This window comes from Dromiciops gliroides, chromosome 6 (genome assembly GCF_019393635.1).
Source record: "Dromiciops gliroides isolate mDroGli1 chromosome 6, mDroGli1.pri, whole genome shotgun sequence".
Lineage (NCBI taxonomy): Eukaryota > Metazoa > Chordata > Mammalia > Microbiotheria > Microbiotheriidae > Dromiciops > Dromiciops gliroides.
In genome coordinates this window covers 248,819,849-248,839,700 of record NC_057866.1, presented here as the reverse complement: position 1 = coordinate 248,839,700, position 19,852 = coordinate 248,819,849, and the positions used below count along the sequence as shown (strand labels likewise).

The 19,852-nt window shown below is 40.9% G+C and overlaps 1 protein-coding gene across 2 annotated transcripts in view; it reads left to right on the top strand.

Annotated features, from left to right (window-relative positions):
* Positions 1-652: 652 nt before the first annotated feature.
* Positions 653-19,852, top strand: part of PKD2 (polycystin 2, transient receptor potential cation channel) — a 61,721-nt gene continuing 42,521 nt past the window's right edge. Inside the window, exons 1-2 of one of the 2 annotated variants that reach the window (XM_043972013.1) lie at positions 653-1,424; positions 9,158-9,271. In XM_043972013.1, the coding sequence (XP_043827948.1) occupies positions 758-1,424; positions 9,158-9,271 (781 nt within the window). In that variant the 5' untranslated portion in view covers positions 653-757. The remainder of the gene's footprint in view (positions 1,425-9,157; positions 9,272-19,852) is intronic. The other variant, XM_043972012.1, reaches the window with a different exon arrangement.

Genomic DNA, 19,852 nt, shown 5'->3' with positions numbered 1-19,852 from the left:
TACAAAATGTTATCTTTGGCATTCAGAGCCCTTCATAATCTACCCCCCTGCTGCCTTTCAAGCCTTCTCGCACCTGACACCCCACCAGGTACTCCTACATCCAGTGACACGTGGCTGTTCCATGAACAAGAAGACCCCCCCCCCCCCATCTCTCGGCTCTGGGCATTCCCTATGGTTGTCCTCATGCCTGGACCGCCCTCCCTTCTCCGCTCTCACTTCTGACCTTTAACTCCCAACTCAAACCCCACCTGCTGCAGGGAGCCCTCCCAAGCCCTACTAATTCATTATTTGCCCTGCACTCGGCTTGTCTGCTCGGTGTTTGCTTGCACCCTGCCTGCTCCGTTAGACTGTGAGCTCCTTAAGCGCAGCGGCCGTCTTTGGCCTCTTTTTCCAGCCTCGGCGCAGAGCCGGGCGCCAGGCACACAGAAGGCGCTTAATGAATGCTTGCAGACTGCGCCTTGCCCAGTTCAGGAAGGGCCAGACGGCCCGCGGGGAGAGCAGCCCTTTCCCGGAGCCTGCTCTCAGTGCATCCCTGGGAAGGGCCGCGCTCCGGGCCAGGGGGTGTGGGCGTAGGCGGCCGGGGGCGGAGGGAGGAAGCCGAGCCCGCCGCGGGAATGTAGCGCAGACGGGGGCGGGGAGCGGCGAGCGGCGGCCGCTGCGCCTGGAGAAGAAAGGAACATGGCTCCTGCAGCTCGCGACGCGCAGTTAGGCGGGCCCCGGCGCGCCGGGCCGCACTGAGCCCGCCCGCCCGGCCGCCATGGTGAACCCGAGCCGCGTGAAGCCGCAGCCCGAGGCGGGGGCGCTCCGCAGAGCCCAGCCTCCGCCGCCGCCGCCCCCGCGCCCGGGAGAGCCCGGGGCCGCCGCCTCCTCCCGGGCCAGGCTGCCCGGCGCGGACGGCGGCGGCCTCGCGGCCCCGGGCCTCTCCTCCCCGGGCGGCCTCCGCGAGCCGCGGGGGCTGGAGATCGAGATGGAGCGCATCCGCCAGGCGGCCGCTCGCGACCCGCCGGCCGGGGCCTCCGCCTCGCCCTCCCCGCCCCTGTCGGCGTGCTCCCGGCAGGCGTGGAGCCGGGACAACCCGGGCTTCGAGCCGGAGGACGACGAGGATGACGACGACGAGGAGGTGGAAGGCGAGGAAGGCGGCATGGTGGTGGAGATGGACGTGGAGTGGCGGCCCGGCAGCCGCAGGTCCGCCGCCTCCTCCGTGGTCACCTCTTCCTGCAACAGCGGCCTGGGGCTCGGCGGCTTCCACGGCGGGACCCTCCCGAGCGGCCGCCGGAGGAGGAGGGAGCCCCAGGGCCCCCTCTGTGCCAGCCCCGCCGGCCCCGGAGAGTCCCTGCACCGCCACCTCCCCCTGGACGGGCCGCCGCCGCCGCCGCCCCCAGCCCGAGTGCCCAGGGCCAAGAGGCTGCTCCGAGCGCTGCGAGGTGAGGGGGCGCCCCGGGCGCCGCGGCCGGGCAGAAGTCCCCCACCTCTGCCTCCATCCGCCCGCTCTGCGCTTCCCGGCCCCAGCCTCCCTTTCCTCCCCTTCTACTCTGCATTCCCCACTCTCGGGAGTTTGCAACCTTTATTTAAGGGGAATGTGGCAGCGTATTCTGGAAATCCTCTCGTTTTACCCTTGCAGCCCTTGCATATTTTACAGGATTGTGAGAACAGTCTTGCACAAAGTTTTAACTTTGCCCTTTGAGGAGGGTGCTGGGACCCCACACAAACCATTGCCATGAGAAAAGGATAATCTAGTTTAGAATCCTAGCCTGAACTTCTGCTGAAACTGACGAATCGAAATTGAGCATTCAGTTTGTAGAGGACGGGAGGAGGGGCAAAGTTTTCATAATTACAAAAAATAGTTTTCTAGTAGCTGTTTAGAGCCCTTTTAGTCGAGTAGGAGAAACGTTTTGTCACGGGCAACCTGGGAAAAACAAACCAACCAACCCAAAACATTTGATTTGGGCTTTCCCTAGAAGGACCAACAATGGACTGGATTTTTGGTGCACGGAATGAATTCTATTCTTTTTAAAAGTTTTTTTTTAGGGAAAGAGGTTTTTTATGAACTATTTCGTGCTAAAACTTACCTAGAAAGTTTATTTCTTGTGCAGTGTTTTCTCCCCGCCGTTCTATACAGTACCGTTGATGTTGATCTTAAACCCTGATGTAGAATTTAAGGGTATGGTGCAAAAGAACAGGAGTCTTAGATTTAAATTACATGTAGACGCCTCAGGTGTTTAAATAGTGTATTTTATCATGTCTGCCCTAACGGTAGAGGGGATAGTTAGCCATAAAGTTCATGATAATGATACAACTGATAGATATGGGTTCAAATCCCCCTTCCGATTGGTTAATACTAGGGTGAATTTATGCAAGTCACTTAAACCTCCCTCAGTTTCCTCAGAGTCCCTTCCAACTCAAATTCTGTGACTGTATGGGCATGAGAGGGTTTGTGGGAAGTGAGGTAAATTGGGGGTCTCATTGTCATGAGCTTTGAAAGCCAAGCTAAGGAATTTAAACTTAACTCGGTAAACCTTGACGTATCAACAGCATTTGAGCTGGAGGATGTTCTAATGAGGACAGTTGTTTAGATTAATTAAGCCCAGGTGTGCAAGATGGATTAGAGGGGTGAAGGGGTTGAAGATCACAGAATCCCAGAACTGGAAGGCATTTCAGAAGCCATCTATGTCTGTTCCCTGAGTAAGAATCTTCTATAGAACCTGAAAATATTTCACACGTGCTGTCTCTGTGTTTGATAATAATCAATTTGCATAGTCCTAAATCGCTCACAATAGTAAGGAACTCTTGGACTCCTCTCACTGAATATCCATGACTTTTTCTAGTTCCAACTTAGAAATCAAATTAAATTTGGCAATCAGAAGCTGTGCTTTTGGGGAAAATAAACATTACTTTGTATATTTGTCATTTGCCATGGGTTCAATGAGTCATTCCAGAATTCAGGCCTAATTCCTTGGTTTGCAATGAAGAGAAGATGTGAGAGGAAGGGAGGTTCAGGTGGAAAGGGACAGCATGTTTGCTTAATTAAGGCCATCCAGAGGATCTGGACTCCAAAATTACACCTAGTTCCAGCCCCCACCCCCAACCCAGAAGAAGAGACTGAGGAGGACTAAGAAAAAGATGACCAGATTAGGCCATTAAAAGACTGATAACTTTACAGAGAACAGTTTTAGTTGAGTGATGAAGTCAGAAGCCAGATTGCTGAGAACTGACGATAGTGACTATAGACCACTTTTTCTTTAGAATTTTTTTTCTTGATCTTTCTTGTTTTCTTATCATCCATGTTCCCCAGTGTTTCCTTCCATTCATTCCCAAGAGCCATCCATCCTGATAACACATTTTAAGAATTAAAAAAAAAAAAGATTCAGGAAAAATGAACAAATATGGTGGGAAAATCTGACATTTTATACAGTGTTCCACACCAATTGTCTCCTACCTTTATAAAGAAGGGGGAATGAGATGCCTTTTCATTATCTCTTCCATAGAGCCAAATTTGGTCAGTCTGTCTATCTACATACATATATTTCAATGAACAAAAAATGATTTTCTTTTCCTCTCACTTCCCCCTTTCTTTTCTTTTTTCTTTTTGGTGGGGCAATGATGGTTAAGTGACTTGCCCAGGGTCATACAGGTAGTAAGTGTCAAGTGTCTGAGGCGGGATTTGAACTCAGGTCCTCCTGAATCCAGGACAGGTGCTTTATCCACTATACCCCCTAACTGCCCCCCCTTCCCCATTTCCCCCTTTCTTAAAACAAAAAAAGAAAAAAGAAAGAAAACTTTTATGTTGTACATTACCAAGCCAAATCAATGCCTGTATTGGCCATTCCCAAAATATATGTCCCAGGCTGTGCCCTGAGTCCATCACCTCTGTGTCAGGAAGTAGGTAGTGTATGTCCTCTGCAATCATGTTTGATCACTGTGATAATCGTATTTCTTAAATCTTTCTAAGTTGTTTATATAGACAGCTTTTTTTTTCAAAGAGTTTAGCTGAGAAAGGGAGATTTTCTGTCCTGAAGAATGTTTCTACTTCAGCCCAAAGGCTGTGCTTTTCATCAGGGGGAGCACTTGTGAAATATTTTCAGGATTTTAGGGTTGCTCAAGTTGTCTACACATAGGTTATGTGTTATGTGACATTTGTTCCCTACATTTGTAGAGGAGACAGCTTCCCACCCCTTCTACATGCAAAGATACCTTAGTCATTCCTATGTACCCTTCAGACCAGTTACCATTTCCATGGAGAATTCAAATGACTATAGAGACAGTAATCATTTGAGGAATTATGTATTTTATTATGAGAGTCAGCCAGGCATAGCGGTTGGAGAACCAGCCGCAAAACCAAGAACACTGGGCTTACATCCCACCTCTGACACACCCTGGCTCTATGACTCTGGGCAAATCACTCAATGCTCTTAAGCAAGTTCTCTGTGACTGTTAAGTTGCAGAGAACGTGCCCAATTGTGTTGGTAAAGGGAGTTTCCTGAACTGAGGGTTCTCTTTACCAATTAAATTATAAGTCTAGTCCCTGTCCGTATTTCTTCTCTTATGACGATGATATAAAGGGGGATTTAGATAAGATTAGTTCTTATGAACACTTTGTATAAAAGAAAATGTATTGCCTTAAGAAATCTAGGAGTATTGTTTATTCATTTACCTGGCTGAGCTCTCTGCAGTTTTGCTAACTGGCTACTAAGAGTGATGGAACAATGTACATCACTTGTTGATGTGCTCAGAAATTTGAAGTACAGTCACTGAATTGCAGAGATCAGAACAATAACCTATGCTTAACATAAAGTGCAATAGAGTTGTCTATACCTGTAAGGCTACAGTAGTTAACTAAATATGTATTATACACCTTGTATGTGAGTAACTGTGCTAGATACTGGGAATTCAGGCACCCTGGTTATATGATGTGATTTTACCTGTTCTTCCTCTCCTTTTCCCCAGATCCCCTACTGTATGCCTCTTCCCCCTTATCCATTTTTCTTAGATCATCACAACATAACCAGAATTACTCCCAGATCTTCTAATTAGAAATTTCTTTGACCCCTGATAATATAGTTATGAGAGGAATACATGAATCATCTCTCCATCTAAGAATATAGTTTATAAATCCTTGTTTAGTCCCTTAAGATTGCTTAATTGTCTTTACCTTTTTAAGCTTCTCTTGACTCCTGTGTTTGTATGTCAGATTTTCTATTCAGCTCTGGTGCAATTTCAGTAAAGGTCCATTCCTGCCACCTACCCCCCAAAGAAGTATACTCACTTTTTTTTTTTTTAAGTGAGGCAATTGGGGTTAAGTGACTTGCCCAGGGTCACACAGCTAGTAAGTGTTAAGTGTCTGGGGCCAGATTTGAAGTCAGGTACTCCTGACTCCAGGGCCAGTGCTCTATTCACTGCGCCACCTAGCCGCTCACTTTTACTGGGCAAATTATTCTAGGCTGTGAGCCTAGATTGTTTACTCCTTTATAGTAGTGGATGCTAAATCTTGCTTAATCCTGACTATGGTTTTTGAATTTTTTCTTTCTGGCTGCTTACAGTATATTTTCTTTAATCTTGGAAGATCAGGATTTTTGATGTAATATTCTTGGGAGTTTTTATTTGGGGGTTTCTTTTGGGGGGTGACTAGTGGATTTTTCTTATTCTCCTTTGCCCTCTGATTCTAAGAGATCTGGGTAGTTTTATGATTTCTTGAAATATGCCTAGGCTCTTTTTTGATGATTCTTAAATTATCTTTGTTTGAACTGTTTTCCAAGTCAGTTATTTTTGCTATAAGATACCTAAAATTTTCTTAAATTTTTTCAATCTTGATTTTGTTTTAGTATTTCTTGATATCTTGTGGAATTAAATTAGACATTGGTCAGTTCTGGTTTTCAGGAAATTATCTTCTTTGGTAAGGTTTTTTTTTTTCCCCAAGCTATTAATTCTTTTTCCATATCTTTCTTCCATAACTTTCATTTCTTTTCCAGTTTTCCCCTCTACTACTCTCATTTGGATTTTAAAATAATTGTTTAGCTCTTTTAAAAAAAAAACTCCTGTTTTAGCTTTTCCAGGAGGCCTGGTTGGACTTATGCCCAATTTGCATTTTTCTTTGAGGCTTTGCTTATAAATATTTTGGAATAGTTTTCTTCTACATTTATGTCTAGTACTTCTCTCTCACTATAATAGATCTTTGGGGTGGAACTCTTTTTTTGTTTGCTCATTTTCCAGCCTACTTCTTCTTGGCTTTGAACTTAATGTTAGGGCAAGGCTCCATGAATTTCTGGAGAGAATATCCTAATTGAGCTTTTTGTCTTTTTAAATCTTACTTTCTTGGGGTGTCAAGTGTTGTATTATTCTAGGATCTCAGGGACAACTCCAACTAGGGAGCTGTAAGATTTCAGTGCTTCCAAAATGATGTAATTTGGGACAATGTCTACTTACAACCTTCTGATCGGAGCTTTGTAAATTCCTGGTCCAAGTTTGGGTCTGAGTCTGTCGTGGTGTCCCTAGTTGAAAGTTCCAGTAGACTACTGCTATATGCAGCCACTATTAACCTGCCTAGGAAGCTCTGCAGGTTTAGAGCAACAGAGCTGCAGGTTCCCATCATCGATCTGTTCTGCATCAGGCTTAGCTCGAGTTCCTGCTTTGCTCCTGGTGTCAGTGCCTCACAGCTACTGTTTGTTTCTGAACTCATTCAGTATCCAGCGAGGGCCTGACATTTCACTGAGGTGAAATCCTGGCTCGGGTCCCCTCTTCAGTCTGTCGTGGAGCTGTGACTCTGAGCTGGGTAGTAAACAACTGAGTTGGCAGATGGCCATACCATCTACAAACATGCCTGTGTCTCCCCCAACCTGAAAAATCCCTCACTTGATCTTCCATTCCCCTCTAACTCTTGTTCACACATGAACTCTTCCCCCATTCATAGATCTGACAGATCTTCTATGCTTTCCTTATTTGTTTATGATATCACCCTTTATATTTCAAAATCTTGTAGCTATTTTGAGCTTACCTTTGTGAGATGTTGGTCTATACCTAGTTTCTGCCAGATTACTTTTCAATTTTTGTTGTCAGTGAGTTCTTACTGTGTTTATTTACTTCTGTATATCGTATACCTATTACATTGATGCTTTTATTGGTAACATAGAGAAATGTTGATGAGTTGTGGGTTTATTTTATATCTTGCAACTTTACTAAAGTTATTAATTGTTTTAAATAGTTTTTTAGTTGCTTCCCTAGGGTTCTCAGTGCCTTCTGATTTCTATAACAAATCGCTTCCGCTGTTATCCCTATTTTCTCAGTAATAGTCAATATTTATCTTATTGGTTACTTCCCTGCTGTCTACAAACAGACCTATATCTTCCCCATTAAAAAAAATCTTAAGTTGATCCAACCATCCTTGCCAGCTATCAGTTTTCACTTTCAGCAAAGCTCCTTGAAAAAGTTACATGCAATTGGTGCCACCTCTTGTTCTCCTCTCAGTTTCTTCTAAACCCTCTGCAATCTTTGTTCCAATCTAATTATTTAGTCAAAACTACTTTCTCCAGAGTTACCAGTGAACCAGTTGTTAACCTAATGGCCTTTTCTTGATCCTCCTTCTTTTTTGACATTCAATGCCCTTTTTTCTACCAGACATTCTTTTCTTTCTAGGTTTTCCTCTCTTCCTTTCTTCTCTGCTTTTTCCCGATTCTTCTCTCTTTCTAACCCCTCTTTCTCAGTCTCCTTTACTAGTTCATCTATATTGTACCCAATCACCTTGGATGTCCTAACAGGAGCCTGCCCTGGGCTTTTTTTAATCCACACTATCTCACTTGGTGATCTCATTAATTCCCCTAGATTCAATCATCATCTCTCTGCTGAGCTATTCCCCTCCAATTAACTCTACAATCCAACTATTCACCAGACTCTTCATATCCAAATTTTGTCCAGTCTGCCATTTCTCCTCTACAAAATCTCTAATGTATACGCCTTCCTCTCCGCTCAGACAGTCATCACCCCAGTCAAAATATTCATCCCCTCTCACCTGGATTATGATCATAGCCTCCTCATTAGTCTCCTTCCCTCAAGTATTTCTCCACCTCACCCCATATTCCACATAGCTATGTAATTGATTTCCCTAAAGCACATGTTTGACCATGGCATGTGGCTGGTACATATGAGGCAAGTCTTGATGCCCATATTAAATAAACTCCAGCAGCTCCCTCTTACCTCTAAGGATCAAACATTGAATAATATTTACAACCTGACTCCTTCCTGTCATTCCAGTCTCATTACTCCCCTCAATGCAGTCTGTAGTCCAGCCATACTGGCCTCCCTCATTGCTGACCTCCCTCATCCAGCTCTGTGCATTACACTAGCTGCCCTTTATGCCTGACATGATCTCATTCCTCTCCACCTCTTAGAAACTCTCTCTTCATTTAAGATCAGCTTAGGAGCCACTTCTGCAGGAAGTCTTTCCCAGGACTCCTTGCTGCTAGTGTATTCACCTACAGAGTTATCTTCCACCTACTTTATATGTATCTTGTGAATATACCTGTGTATATACCTAACAAACTCCATTAGAATGTGAGCTTGTGGGGGCAGCTAGGTGGCACAGTGGATAAAGCACCGGCCCTGGATTCAGGAGGACCTGAGTTCAAATCTGGCCTCAGGCACTTAACACTTACTGGCTGTGTGACCCTGGGCAAGTCACTTAACCCTCATTGCCCCTGGGGGAAAAAAAAAAGTGAACTTGAGACCAGGATTGGTTTTCCCTTTGTCTTTGTATTCCCCGGGCCCTGAACGGCATATAGTAAGCATTTAATAAAAGCATATTGATTGACCAAAAGATGCCTTTAAAACATTTTTAGCTTATCAGCAAAACCACTTATAGATCAGGTGATGGTTGTAGTACTTACTATATTTGTACCAAGTACTGTATTAGTTATTCAGATGACTTTTTATCTTGGCCAGTACACTTAACACTATGGATTTCAATTTTATGAATCTTTAACATGGAAATTTTAGTAACATATTAATTGTATAACCTTATAGTAGATTTTGTAATGAAAAATAGTTACTGGCCTTTAATGGTAGTTCTCTTCTAAAATTTTCTAGTTTTTTTTTTCCTTGCCATATATGTTACATCTGAAATGTGAATGAAATAAGTTAACCTATTACCTTTTTTTTTTTCATATTTAAGGTCTTTGGGGAACAAGACTGATGGAAGAAAGCAATACAAGCCGAGAGAAATATCTAAGAAGTGTTTTGCGAGAATTGGTTACATACTTCCTCTTTCTTGTGGTTTTGTGTATCTGTAAGTACACCATTTCTTTCCATTAATAAAGTTTCTTTGCTTCCTCAGAAGGCTGTTTAAAGGAAAATATGATTGCACTCAAAGGATCAGTGTAAAAGTTCTTTTTGACTAATTGTTTTCAGGACATTTCAAAATTTAGTAAAGGACTTAAGTTCATTATTAAACATTAAGTAATATTTCAGCCTTTTCTGATTGATAGTGCATTGCTAATTAAATCAGTTAAGCCTGACATAATGCTAAGTTAAGTAAGATGCTATTGCACTCTTTATAAAACTTACTGAGACATGCAATTTTATTAACAACTATGAGAAGCAGAATGGCACAATCTAGCTGTGGAGTCATAATGACCTATGGTCAAGTTCTCTGATATATACTAGTTGTGTGATTATTGACAAGTTGATTTACTGGTATCCTAGGTGGGCCTCTTAGAATATAAGTTACACACAAGTTGTTCATCTGCATCCATGGAGGGGGTTTCCTCACTAGGAGTTCTCTAAATTGATGAAATCACAGATCTGAACAAAAAGAAAAACACAAAAGAATTACTATCGGTGTAGTACAATGGGCATTCATTTGTTGAGTTTTTAGCTATTAGGAAGCCCAGAATGTTATTCTTTGTTTTTATTGAAACATTATTTATTTATTTATTTATTTATTTTTAATTTAATTTTTTTTTTTTTTTTGCGGGGCAATGGGGGTTAAGTGACTTGCCCAGGGTCACACAGCTAGTAAGTGTCAAGTGTCTGAGACCGGATTTGAACTCAGGTACTCCTGAATCCAGGGCCGGTGCTTTATCCACTGCGCCACCTAGCCGCCCCTTGAAACATTTTTTTAAATTATAAATTTAATTTTTAGCAGTAAAGCATATAATCAGATAAATATACAAACTACAAAATGAAATCTTATATAAAACCTCTAATAAGCCACATTCTAACAAAATAGGCAGGGCAGATAGGTGGTACAGTGGATAGAGCACTGGGCCTGGAGTCAGAAAGACCTGAGATCAAATCCAGCTTCAGACACTTAACTAGCTGTGTGACCTTGGGCAAGTCATTCAATCCTGTTTGCTTTAGTTCTCTCATCTGTGAAATGAGCAGCAGAAGAAAATAGCAGACCACTCCAGTATCTTTGCCAAGAAAACCCCAAATGGGATTGTGAAGAGATGGACACAACTAAAAACAAACTGAACAACAACTGAAAACAAACTGACCACAAGATAGTCAGCTTGATACAGAGGAAAGGGCACTAGTGCTGGGTTCTAAGGACATGGGTTCAAATCTCACTTTTGCATTTACTACCTGTGTGGTGTTGGGCAAGTGATTCACGTCCCAACCCCACCCCCCTTTCCTTGTTTCCTCATCTGTAAAATGACAAAGGCTGAACAAGATGGTCTTTTAAAGCTCCTTATGCTTCTGGAAATATGATCTTATGACCATCTGGAAGATTAATATCTACACTGTGTTGGAGAAATGGTCAAAGGACAATTGTCAAACAAGGAAACACATAATTAATAACCACATTGAAAATGTGCCCAAACTACCTAATAAGCATAGATATTCAGATCAAGACAATCTTAAGATAGCATGTTATGCCTACTATAGTGGCACAATTGCTCTTCCTCAAAAAAACCCTCAGTATTGGTGAACTGCAGGGAAAGTGACAATACGATAGGGTGTGAGTAGGGACTGTGGCATGGTTCAAACATTTTGAAGAGCAATCTAGCAACATGCAATGAAAGTCACAAAGCAGGGGCAGCCAGGTGGTGCAGTAGATAGAGCTCCAGCCCTGGAGTCAGGAGGATCTGAGTTCAAATCCTGCCTGCCTCAAATAATTGCTATTTACTAGCTTTGTGACCCTGGGCAAGTCACCTAACCCCAATTGCCTCACAAAAAATTAAAGAAAAATGAAAGTCACAAAGCTGATCATGATGCTATACCCAGAAAATTCATTGCTAGGATTTACCCTAAAAATGTCACCTGTACTAGCTTCAAACTTGGGGGTCTCTCAAAAATCATCCCCCTTTGACTGATTCTGCCCCACCTTGAGTTTCTTCCAGGAATCCTCAAGGATAACTCATGTCCAGAATTCCCAGGCATATGTGAAAGTCTCAGTTTACTCTCAGGCATCCAAGGTAACACTATACTTTGGGTGTGGTGTAGTCATTGTTTTACACCATAGAAAAATGTAGGACTCGGGCTCTAAAAGTTGGTCCTGTTTTCCTTCTTTTCTACCAAGCCCTCTCTTCCTCCCAGTGAGAAAGGAAAATGATTTGAGGTTACTAGAGAAGCCCTTCCCCTCAGACCTGTACATCCAGGTGCTCACAGTAATGATGGAGCACAAAGCCCAGGCATGTGTTCCTCTGGATTGAAACTAAGTCTCTTGCCCCTTGGCCTTCTAGGGGAACTAGGGTTTAATCCCCTTTTCTTCAAAAGACCTGGTATTTCCAGGAACTCTTCCTTATCTCTCTAGAAAGCTTTTCTCTCCAACCCTATAAACCTAACACTGTCCAGAAAAGACCACCTCCAAGAAGTTTGGTTTTTAGGAACAATTTGCCACACGGTTCCTCCCTCCTGAGGCCCTATGATTGAGAGGATTTGCTTCTGAAATGTTCTTATGCTTTTTTATAGTTGCATACGCTTCCTCTGCTGATGCTGTCATCAGGGCTAATTGCCTCACCATTTGGTGTGGTGGAGTACCCAGGTGCAGGTATCAACCCCTCTCACCAGGGAACAAAGTCTGTCTGGCCTCATCTCTCTCTTTACCTCCTCCCTTCCTTCTCTCCCCTCTCCCCTCCACGTAATATATATTATATATGATATATAATATATCCTCTCCATGCATAATGTATGATATTATATGTAATTTGTAATTTTAATATATATTATCTATACAGAGCAGGAAGAAAGAGAACGGGGGAAAGGAGAGGGAAAGAAGGAGGGGAAGAGGAGAGTCAGTCTGTTCCTTATAAGGTTAAAGTGCTTCAAGATTAAACAATAATGCATGTAAAGATTAACAGGTCACTCAGCTGAATAACTGGATTAAAATTCCCATTTGGTGGTTTTCAAGCAAAAGGACTTTTGCCTTAGGTCATGCACATAAAGGCATTACCCACTCACACTCCTGTTTTCTTACTTCCAATATGTTTTTGGTGAAGAATTATAAAGCTGGAAAATTTCTTAGAAATCACCTGGTATAGCCATCATCATTTTAAAAATTAAAAACTGAAGTCCAAAGAAGTTAATGACTTATCCAGGGTCACATACCTAGTTATGAATATTTCCATTAGGGGTGTTTCAGTTTTAAAATGCATTTTTAAATGTTAGAGTCTTTGAATTTCAGAAGCTCAAAATTTTGGGCTAGTGATATTTTACTTTTTTACTGTACTTTTAGCATATCCTTTCATTTAGTGGTATAGTTTACATTTATATCATCACTATTCTTTAGTATTCATATATAATTCCATAGAAAAGTAACTTTTTATAAGGGTACTTTGAGTTACACCTGACTTCTTAGATAGCTTTTACTGCATTATGCAAATAGTCATAAATGTGACCAACTCAGGCAGCGCACTACTTTGATGAGGTTTGAGATTGTGACTCTAGTTAGGCTCTTCCTGTTTCATACAGTAGACCTCAGATTTACCTGCATGCCCTCAATTATAAGGGGACCTGGATTAGAAAGTTTGAATGGAATATCTCAGTTAAGATGGTGGAGAAAAGGCAGGAACTTGCCTGAGCTCTCTCAGATTCCCCTCCAAATAACTTTAAACCGTGCCTCAAAACAAATTCTGGAGTAGCAGAACCCATAGGAGGATGGTGTGAAACAATTTTCCAGCCCAAGATAACTTAAAAGGGCTGCAGGAAAGGTTTCTCTCACTCAAATAAAAGGAGAGTGAAGTCCAGTACAGGTGGTATCCAGGTAAGTCAGAGGAAGGCCCCTAGACCCAGCACAGGACAGCAGCCAAGGCCTTACAGCCCTGTCACAGCAGATCAGTGGGCCAGCTTTTGGGCCTCCAGTGCATCAGACTAGAAGCCAGGCCCAAAGACCCTGTACAATAGGCCAGTGGCCAGGCTTCTGGCACCCCATGCAAGAAGTTTGGGACAGTGCCCCCTGTATCCCAGGAACAGAACTCAATTTAAAAAGTCATGAAATATACTGGAAAATGAGTAAAAAACAAAGGAAAAAACCTGACCATAGAAAGCTACTATGGCAACATAAACTCAGAAGGGGACGACAATGTCAAAATGCCTACAGTGATGCCTCAAAGAGAAATATGAATTGGTCTCAGGCCTAAAAAGAATTCCTGGAAGAGCTTAAAAAGGATTTTTAAAGTCAAATAAGAGAGATAGAAGAAAAATTGGGAAAATAAGAGTTAGACTAGAGAATTATGAAAAAGAATCAAAATAGCTTCGTAAAGGAAGCACAGAAAATGGAAAAAGATGTAGAGAAATACACCAAAGAAAAAAACTCCTTAAAAAGTACAGTTGGCCAAATGGAAAAGGAGGTACAAAAGCTAACTAAAGAAAATAGTTCCTTAAAAATTAGAATTAGGCTTGTGGAAGCTAATGGCTCCATGACACATCAAGAATCAACCCAACCAACTCAAAAGAATTTTTAAAATGGAAGAAAATATGAAATACCTTATCAGAAAAACAACTGAGCTGGAAAATAGATTGAGGAAAGATCATTTAAGAATTGTCGGATTACCTGAAAGCTGTGGTTTCTGCTCCCCACCAAAAACAAAAACAAAACCCCAGAAAGTTTGAATGGATGAATACAAATGAATTTCCTTTCTTCAGTCCATCAATGGATCCTTGGAACTCATGAATATGAATACTCACTCCACCAATGCAGATTTCAGTATCTTCTCATTTTATGTACTTCTTACCATACATTCTCTTACAAATTCTTGACTGTGTTCTTCTGTATCATGAATCCTCTGTAGACGCTGCCCAGTGTGGTAGAGGCCTTCCTCTAAAATTATTATGTTTTGTGGGTACCAGGTCAGCAAAGAGGTTGTCCGTTTGTTTTTCTTTCTCTCAAAACAGTCCTTCTGCATGTTTCCTGGGTGATATCTTGTATGGTTGAGACAGCAGAACAAGAGAGGGTGGACCTTGAATTCAGCAAAGTATTTCTGATATATAGTACCCATGTGGCCAGGGGCAAGTACCTTAACCTCCCCTCTCCTTCAGGTCACTTAACTCCAGGACCCTCTTTTATAGATAGATTGCCGATCTGTATTAATGGAAGGAATTTCTGCATCAATTAAATGACTTTAATTTTTAATACCACTCTTCTGAAATCATGGTGTTCTGAGCTTTGTGGCTATGGCATTCAAAGCATCACTGGGAGATAATTCATGTTATCAGATGGGTTTTGTGCAAGGAGTAGTTGGGGATTATTGAGAATTCCTCACATTTTCCCAAATATAGTACATTTTCTTACTTATATTCCATGCCAGACCCAGTTTGTTGTTCAGCTCCAGTGTCTATCCAAAATATATATGCTATTGGGCTAACTCCATGGATAGTCCTTCTAACTACGTGCCTACAGACATTTGATATTTCCCATATAGATTGTTAGTCTGACACCTCTAAATAGTTGAGGAGGGATTCTGTTCTGGATCTTGTTAGAATATAATCAGATTGAGGGTAGGAACTGTTTTAATTTTTGCCTTTGTAGCCCCATCCCTAGTAGAATGCCCCGTGTACTATAGATACTCAATAATTGCTTATTAATTGATTATTACAATCAACATAACATTATCCACAAATAGGAGCATCTAGAGAAACTCACCAGTTTTAAGGAATCCTACGTTTCTACTCCTCTAATGGAATGCATTAACCTCATGACAGGAGGGAACACTTTGCTGTTCCCCATATAAACATTCCATTTTCTAGTTAATATCTTTGCACAGATTCCCCACCCCACCCCATGTATAATGTGCACATTTTTCTCCTTCATTGCTTGGAATCCTTTAAAGCACAGTTTAAGTATCACTTTCTATTGAGGTATGCATTTATTATATGCACGTGCCATTAAGCCCCTTGAAAGCAATATTTGTTATGTTTTTGCCTTCTTTGTATGCTCTAGCATAGTTCCTGGCACATAGTAGGTGCTTTTTGACTGATTGATGTGACTGCTTGTTTTATGCATTGCTTAATAGTGATGACGGCAGCTAGGTGGCTAAGTGGATAGAATGCCAAGCCAGGACTCAGAAGAATCTGCATTCAAATCCAGCTTCAGACACTTGCTAGCTGTGTGACTCGGGGCAAGTCACTCAACCCCTATTTGCCTCAGTTCCTCATCTTTAAAATGGGGACACCCTGGAAAAGGAAATGGTAAACCATTTTAATATCTTTGCCAAGAAAACCCCACGGTCAAAAGTCCATGGAATCACGTAGAGTCAGACATGACTAAACAACAAGCATAGTACAGTACGTGTGTATGTATGTATGTGCATATATATTTATATATGTATATATAAATCTGATGAAATGGGAGAGTATCAAAGAGAATCTTACTGACACACTACACTGTAGCTATAGTAACTTTACTTTATTAAAAAAAAATTATTAAATAAGCACAGCAACCAAGTAACATTTCTTTGTGTTTCTGCTTTACTGGTTCATGATGATATTTTTTGGCATTATAAAGGAAGGCCAAACTGAAGTCTTACTGAATTGAGAGAGGGAAAAGCTATATCATTTGTACCTAATATTTTTAGGTCCAGGAAAAAAAAAACTAAATTAATTTTTTTTAAAGTTGGACATATATGTTAAAATGAACTTAAATGATACAGTAAGCAACACTAGAATAAAGTTTGTTCCTAGTAAAAGCAAAAAAAGAAAAAAGTAAAGGGCTAGTTTCATCTTAAGTGCTCTAGACTCATGGTTATCATTGTATTAATCAGAGTTCTAAAGTCTTTTGAAGTTGTTTTTCACACTACTGTCATTTTATACATTTTTTTCCTGTTTCTGATACTCTATACTAGATCATACTGCTCTTCCCAATTCCCTCTGAAACTACCCATTTTGTTTTTTCTTATGGTATAATACTATTCCATTCTATTCATAAATCACAGTTTGTTTAGACATTATCCATTAAGTTGGCATCCCCTTAGTTTCCATTTTAGGATTTCTATAAAAAGAGCAGTTTACAAATATTTTGGTGTATGTGGGCCCTTTTCCTCTTTCTTTGATCTCTGGCTATACACCTAGTTGGGGTATAATTGAGTTGAAGAGTATGCACGATTTAGTAACTTTAGGGGCATAATTTCAGATTGTTTTCCAGAATGCCTGAATTAATTCACAGCTCAACCAACAATGAATTAGCCTCTTTTCCTGAGGTCCCCATAACATTTATCATTTTCCTTTTTCATCATGGAACCTCAGAATTGTTTTCATTTGCATTTCTCTAATTATTAGTGATTTGGATCTTTTTTTGCTCGTATGATTAGTGGTAGCTTGGATTTCTTCCTTTGAAATTTGCTTCTTCATATCCTTTGACCATTCATCTATCGGGAGTGGCTCTTATTTGAATCAATTCTTTATAAATCTTGCATATGTGTCACTTTTCTCTTTCTTTCTTTCTTTCTTTCTTTCTTTCTTTCTTTCTTTCTTTCTTTCTTTCTTTCTTTCTTTCTTTTTGCAGGACAATGAGGGTTAAGTGACTTGCCCAGGGTCACACAGCCAGTAAGTTGTCAAGTGTCTGAGGCTGGATTTAAACTCAGGTCCTCCTGAATCCGGGGCCAGCGCTTTATCCACTGTGCCACCTAGCTGCCCAAGGCACTTTTTAGAAAAATGTATTGCAAGGATTTTTTCCCCAGTCACCTATTTCCCTTCTAATTTTCTGTATTATATTTGCACAATTTTTTTTTCAAGTTTATATAATCAAAATTGGCTCTTATGTTCTCACACCTGCTATTGCTTGTCTAGTCATGAACTCTTCTCTGATTCTGAAAAGGATTCCTTGCTCCTCTGATTTGTCTAAGTCATGAATCCATTTGGAGTTTATCTTGGTATATGATGTGAGATGTTGATATTTTTCAATTTTTTTGCTAAACTGCTTTTCATTTTTCTCATCAGTCTTTGTCAAATAATTAAATCCTTACCTCAGTAACTGGTATCTTTGGGTTTATCTAACACGAGGTTCTCTTGCTTCTGTACATTGTGGATCTAAATTGTTTGACTGATTTTAACTTGTTTTTTTTTAACCAGTACCAAACTGTTTTTAATAATTACTTCTTAGTAGAACAGTTTTGGTTCTGTTAAGTGCCTTTCCCTCCCCCCCCTTTTTTTCATTATTTCCTTTGAGATTCTTGACCTTTTGTTCTCCAGATGAATTTCATTATTATTTTTTTCTCACTTTAAGTCTTTCAGTAGTTCAATGGGTATGACACTGAGTAAGTAAATTAATTTCAGTTAAATTTTTTTTGTGTTATATTAGCTCTGTTTATTCCCTGAGCAATTAATATTTCTCTAGTTGTTTAGGTCTTTCCTGTATGTTTCCTGTCTTAATTTTTCCACTTGTTATTCTTCCATTGCTCTCTTCCCCCCAGCAAAATATAATTTTGAAAATGGGTTATTTCATTTTTTTTTTGTTTTTATATCCCCAATACTTTACACATATGGAGTGCTTACAAATATATGTTTAATTGAAGTGAATTTTCCATCTATTTTCTTCCTTTCTGGTTTCATCTATGAATGCTCCTGGATGATTTGGCAAGCCTTCTGCAGACTCATGTCACCCCCCCTACTTTTCATTGGTTTGTGAGGCACTACTGCTTCTAGTATTCCCCCATTCCTCACCTTAATATTTTGCAAATGAGTTTAAAATACAAATTTTGGTTGCCTTTGGTTGCCATGTTTCTTAGTTTGATGAAAATGAAAAAGCTGAGGTGCTTTCTGGGCTTTTAAAGCCTGTTCATTATGGCAACTGCTTTATATTGGTGAAACTTCAATAGGAAATGAGCATATTCAACTCAAGGTCTTTCCTTTTGTCCAGTTTCTTTGTTCTACCTATGAAATAAAGGGAGAAAAATCCATCCCCACTCGTGGAAAAGTACTTCAAATTATTTCCCATACTAATAGTGGGTCATAGCACAATCTTTATATGTGAAATATAAAACATTATTTAGTCTGAGAAATCTATTATTCTTCACTGATGGTTATTTTTTCTATTAATTCAGACTCCTAGTAGATGTGTAACCTTGGGCAAGTCATTTAACCTCTGCCTGCTCCAGCTCACCCAACTGTGAAATAAGGATAATAACAGCACCTGCCTCTCAGGGTCGTTATGAAGATTAAAGGACATAATCTGTAAAGTGTTTGGCACAGTGCCTGGCACCTAGTAGGTGCTTAATAAATGCACATTTCCTTCCTTTCACTGAAGGGTCATCTGCAAATTGGCATCCTTATACTTCTGGTATACTCTCTGTCTCTCGTAATGGAGGGCTAATAAGCCTGCTTTGCCTGTGAGTGTTCTCCCTTACTGTGGACAGTAGAGGCCAATAAGGGTATGGTCAAGGTGAGTCATGGGGGAGGCATTCTCAGAGACTCCCCCTTTTTTTGTAGCCCCAGTTACTCCTTAGTGAAGTTTTTCTTTTCATAAAACCCAGACACATCCTCTTTCACCCTGTTTTAAATCTGATGATTCCTTTCTTCTATTTCAGATCCTTTTTTTTTTGTTCTTTACATTGAATCTTTTCTTCTCTACTTTCCTTATTTTGGGGTCTTTCCTATCTGCCTACATTCTGACCTTTTTGATAATCTTCAAATATTATTCATCAAATGCAGGGATACCTGTTGTGGTGTTAGTTACTATGCGCACTACAAGCCAAACAGAAAAGGTAATTGCCTTCTGAAGCTTATAAACTTATATAGCAGCAAGGTACCATAGAGGGAACACTGAACTGAGTCAGACTAGAATTTGGGTTCTAATCCTTGCTTAGCTTCTGGCTAGGCCAACTAGAACACTAGGCTTGTTGTCAGGAAGACCTGAGTTCAAATCTGGTTTTAGACACTTGTTAGCTGTGTGACCCTGGGCAAGTCACTTAACCCCTATTTGCCTCAGTTCCTCATCTGTAAAATGGGGACACACTGGAAAAGGAAAAACCACTCGAATACCTTTGCCAAAAAAATCCCTTGGACAGGGGCAGACTTTTCTTCTTTTCAAAAATTATTTATTTTGTTTTTCATTTATGGGGGCAGCTAGATGGCACAGTGGATAAAGCACCGGCCCTGGATTCAGGAAGACCTGAATTCAAATCCGGCTTCAGACACTTGACACTTACTAGCTGTGTGACCCTGGGCAAGTCACTTAACCCTCATTGCCCCACAAAAAAAACAAACAAACAAAAAAAGAAAATCCCTTGGATTCAGTCAGACATGACTGAATGACCAAAGAGTAAGCTGTGAGAAAGGCCCTTCAACTATGTGGATCTTAGTTTCCCCATCTGTAAAAGTGAAAGAGTAGAACTGAGATAATTTCTCATTCCAGATATGAGTCCTGGAGCAATAGTTAAACATCTTAAGACCCCTCATGACCTGCCCAGCCTAGGTTCTCTTCTGGGCCAAGAAT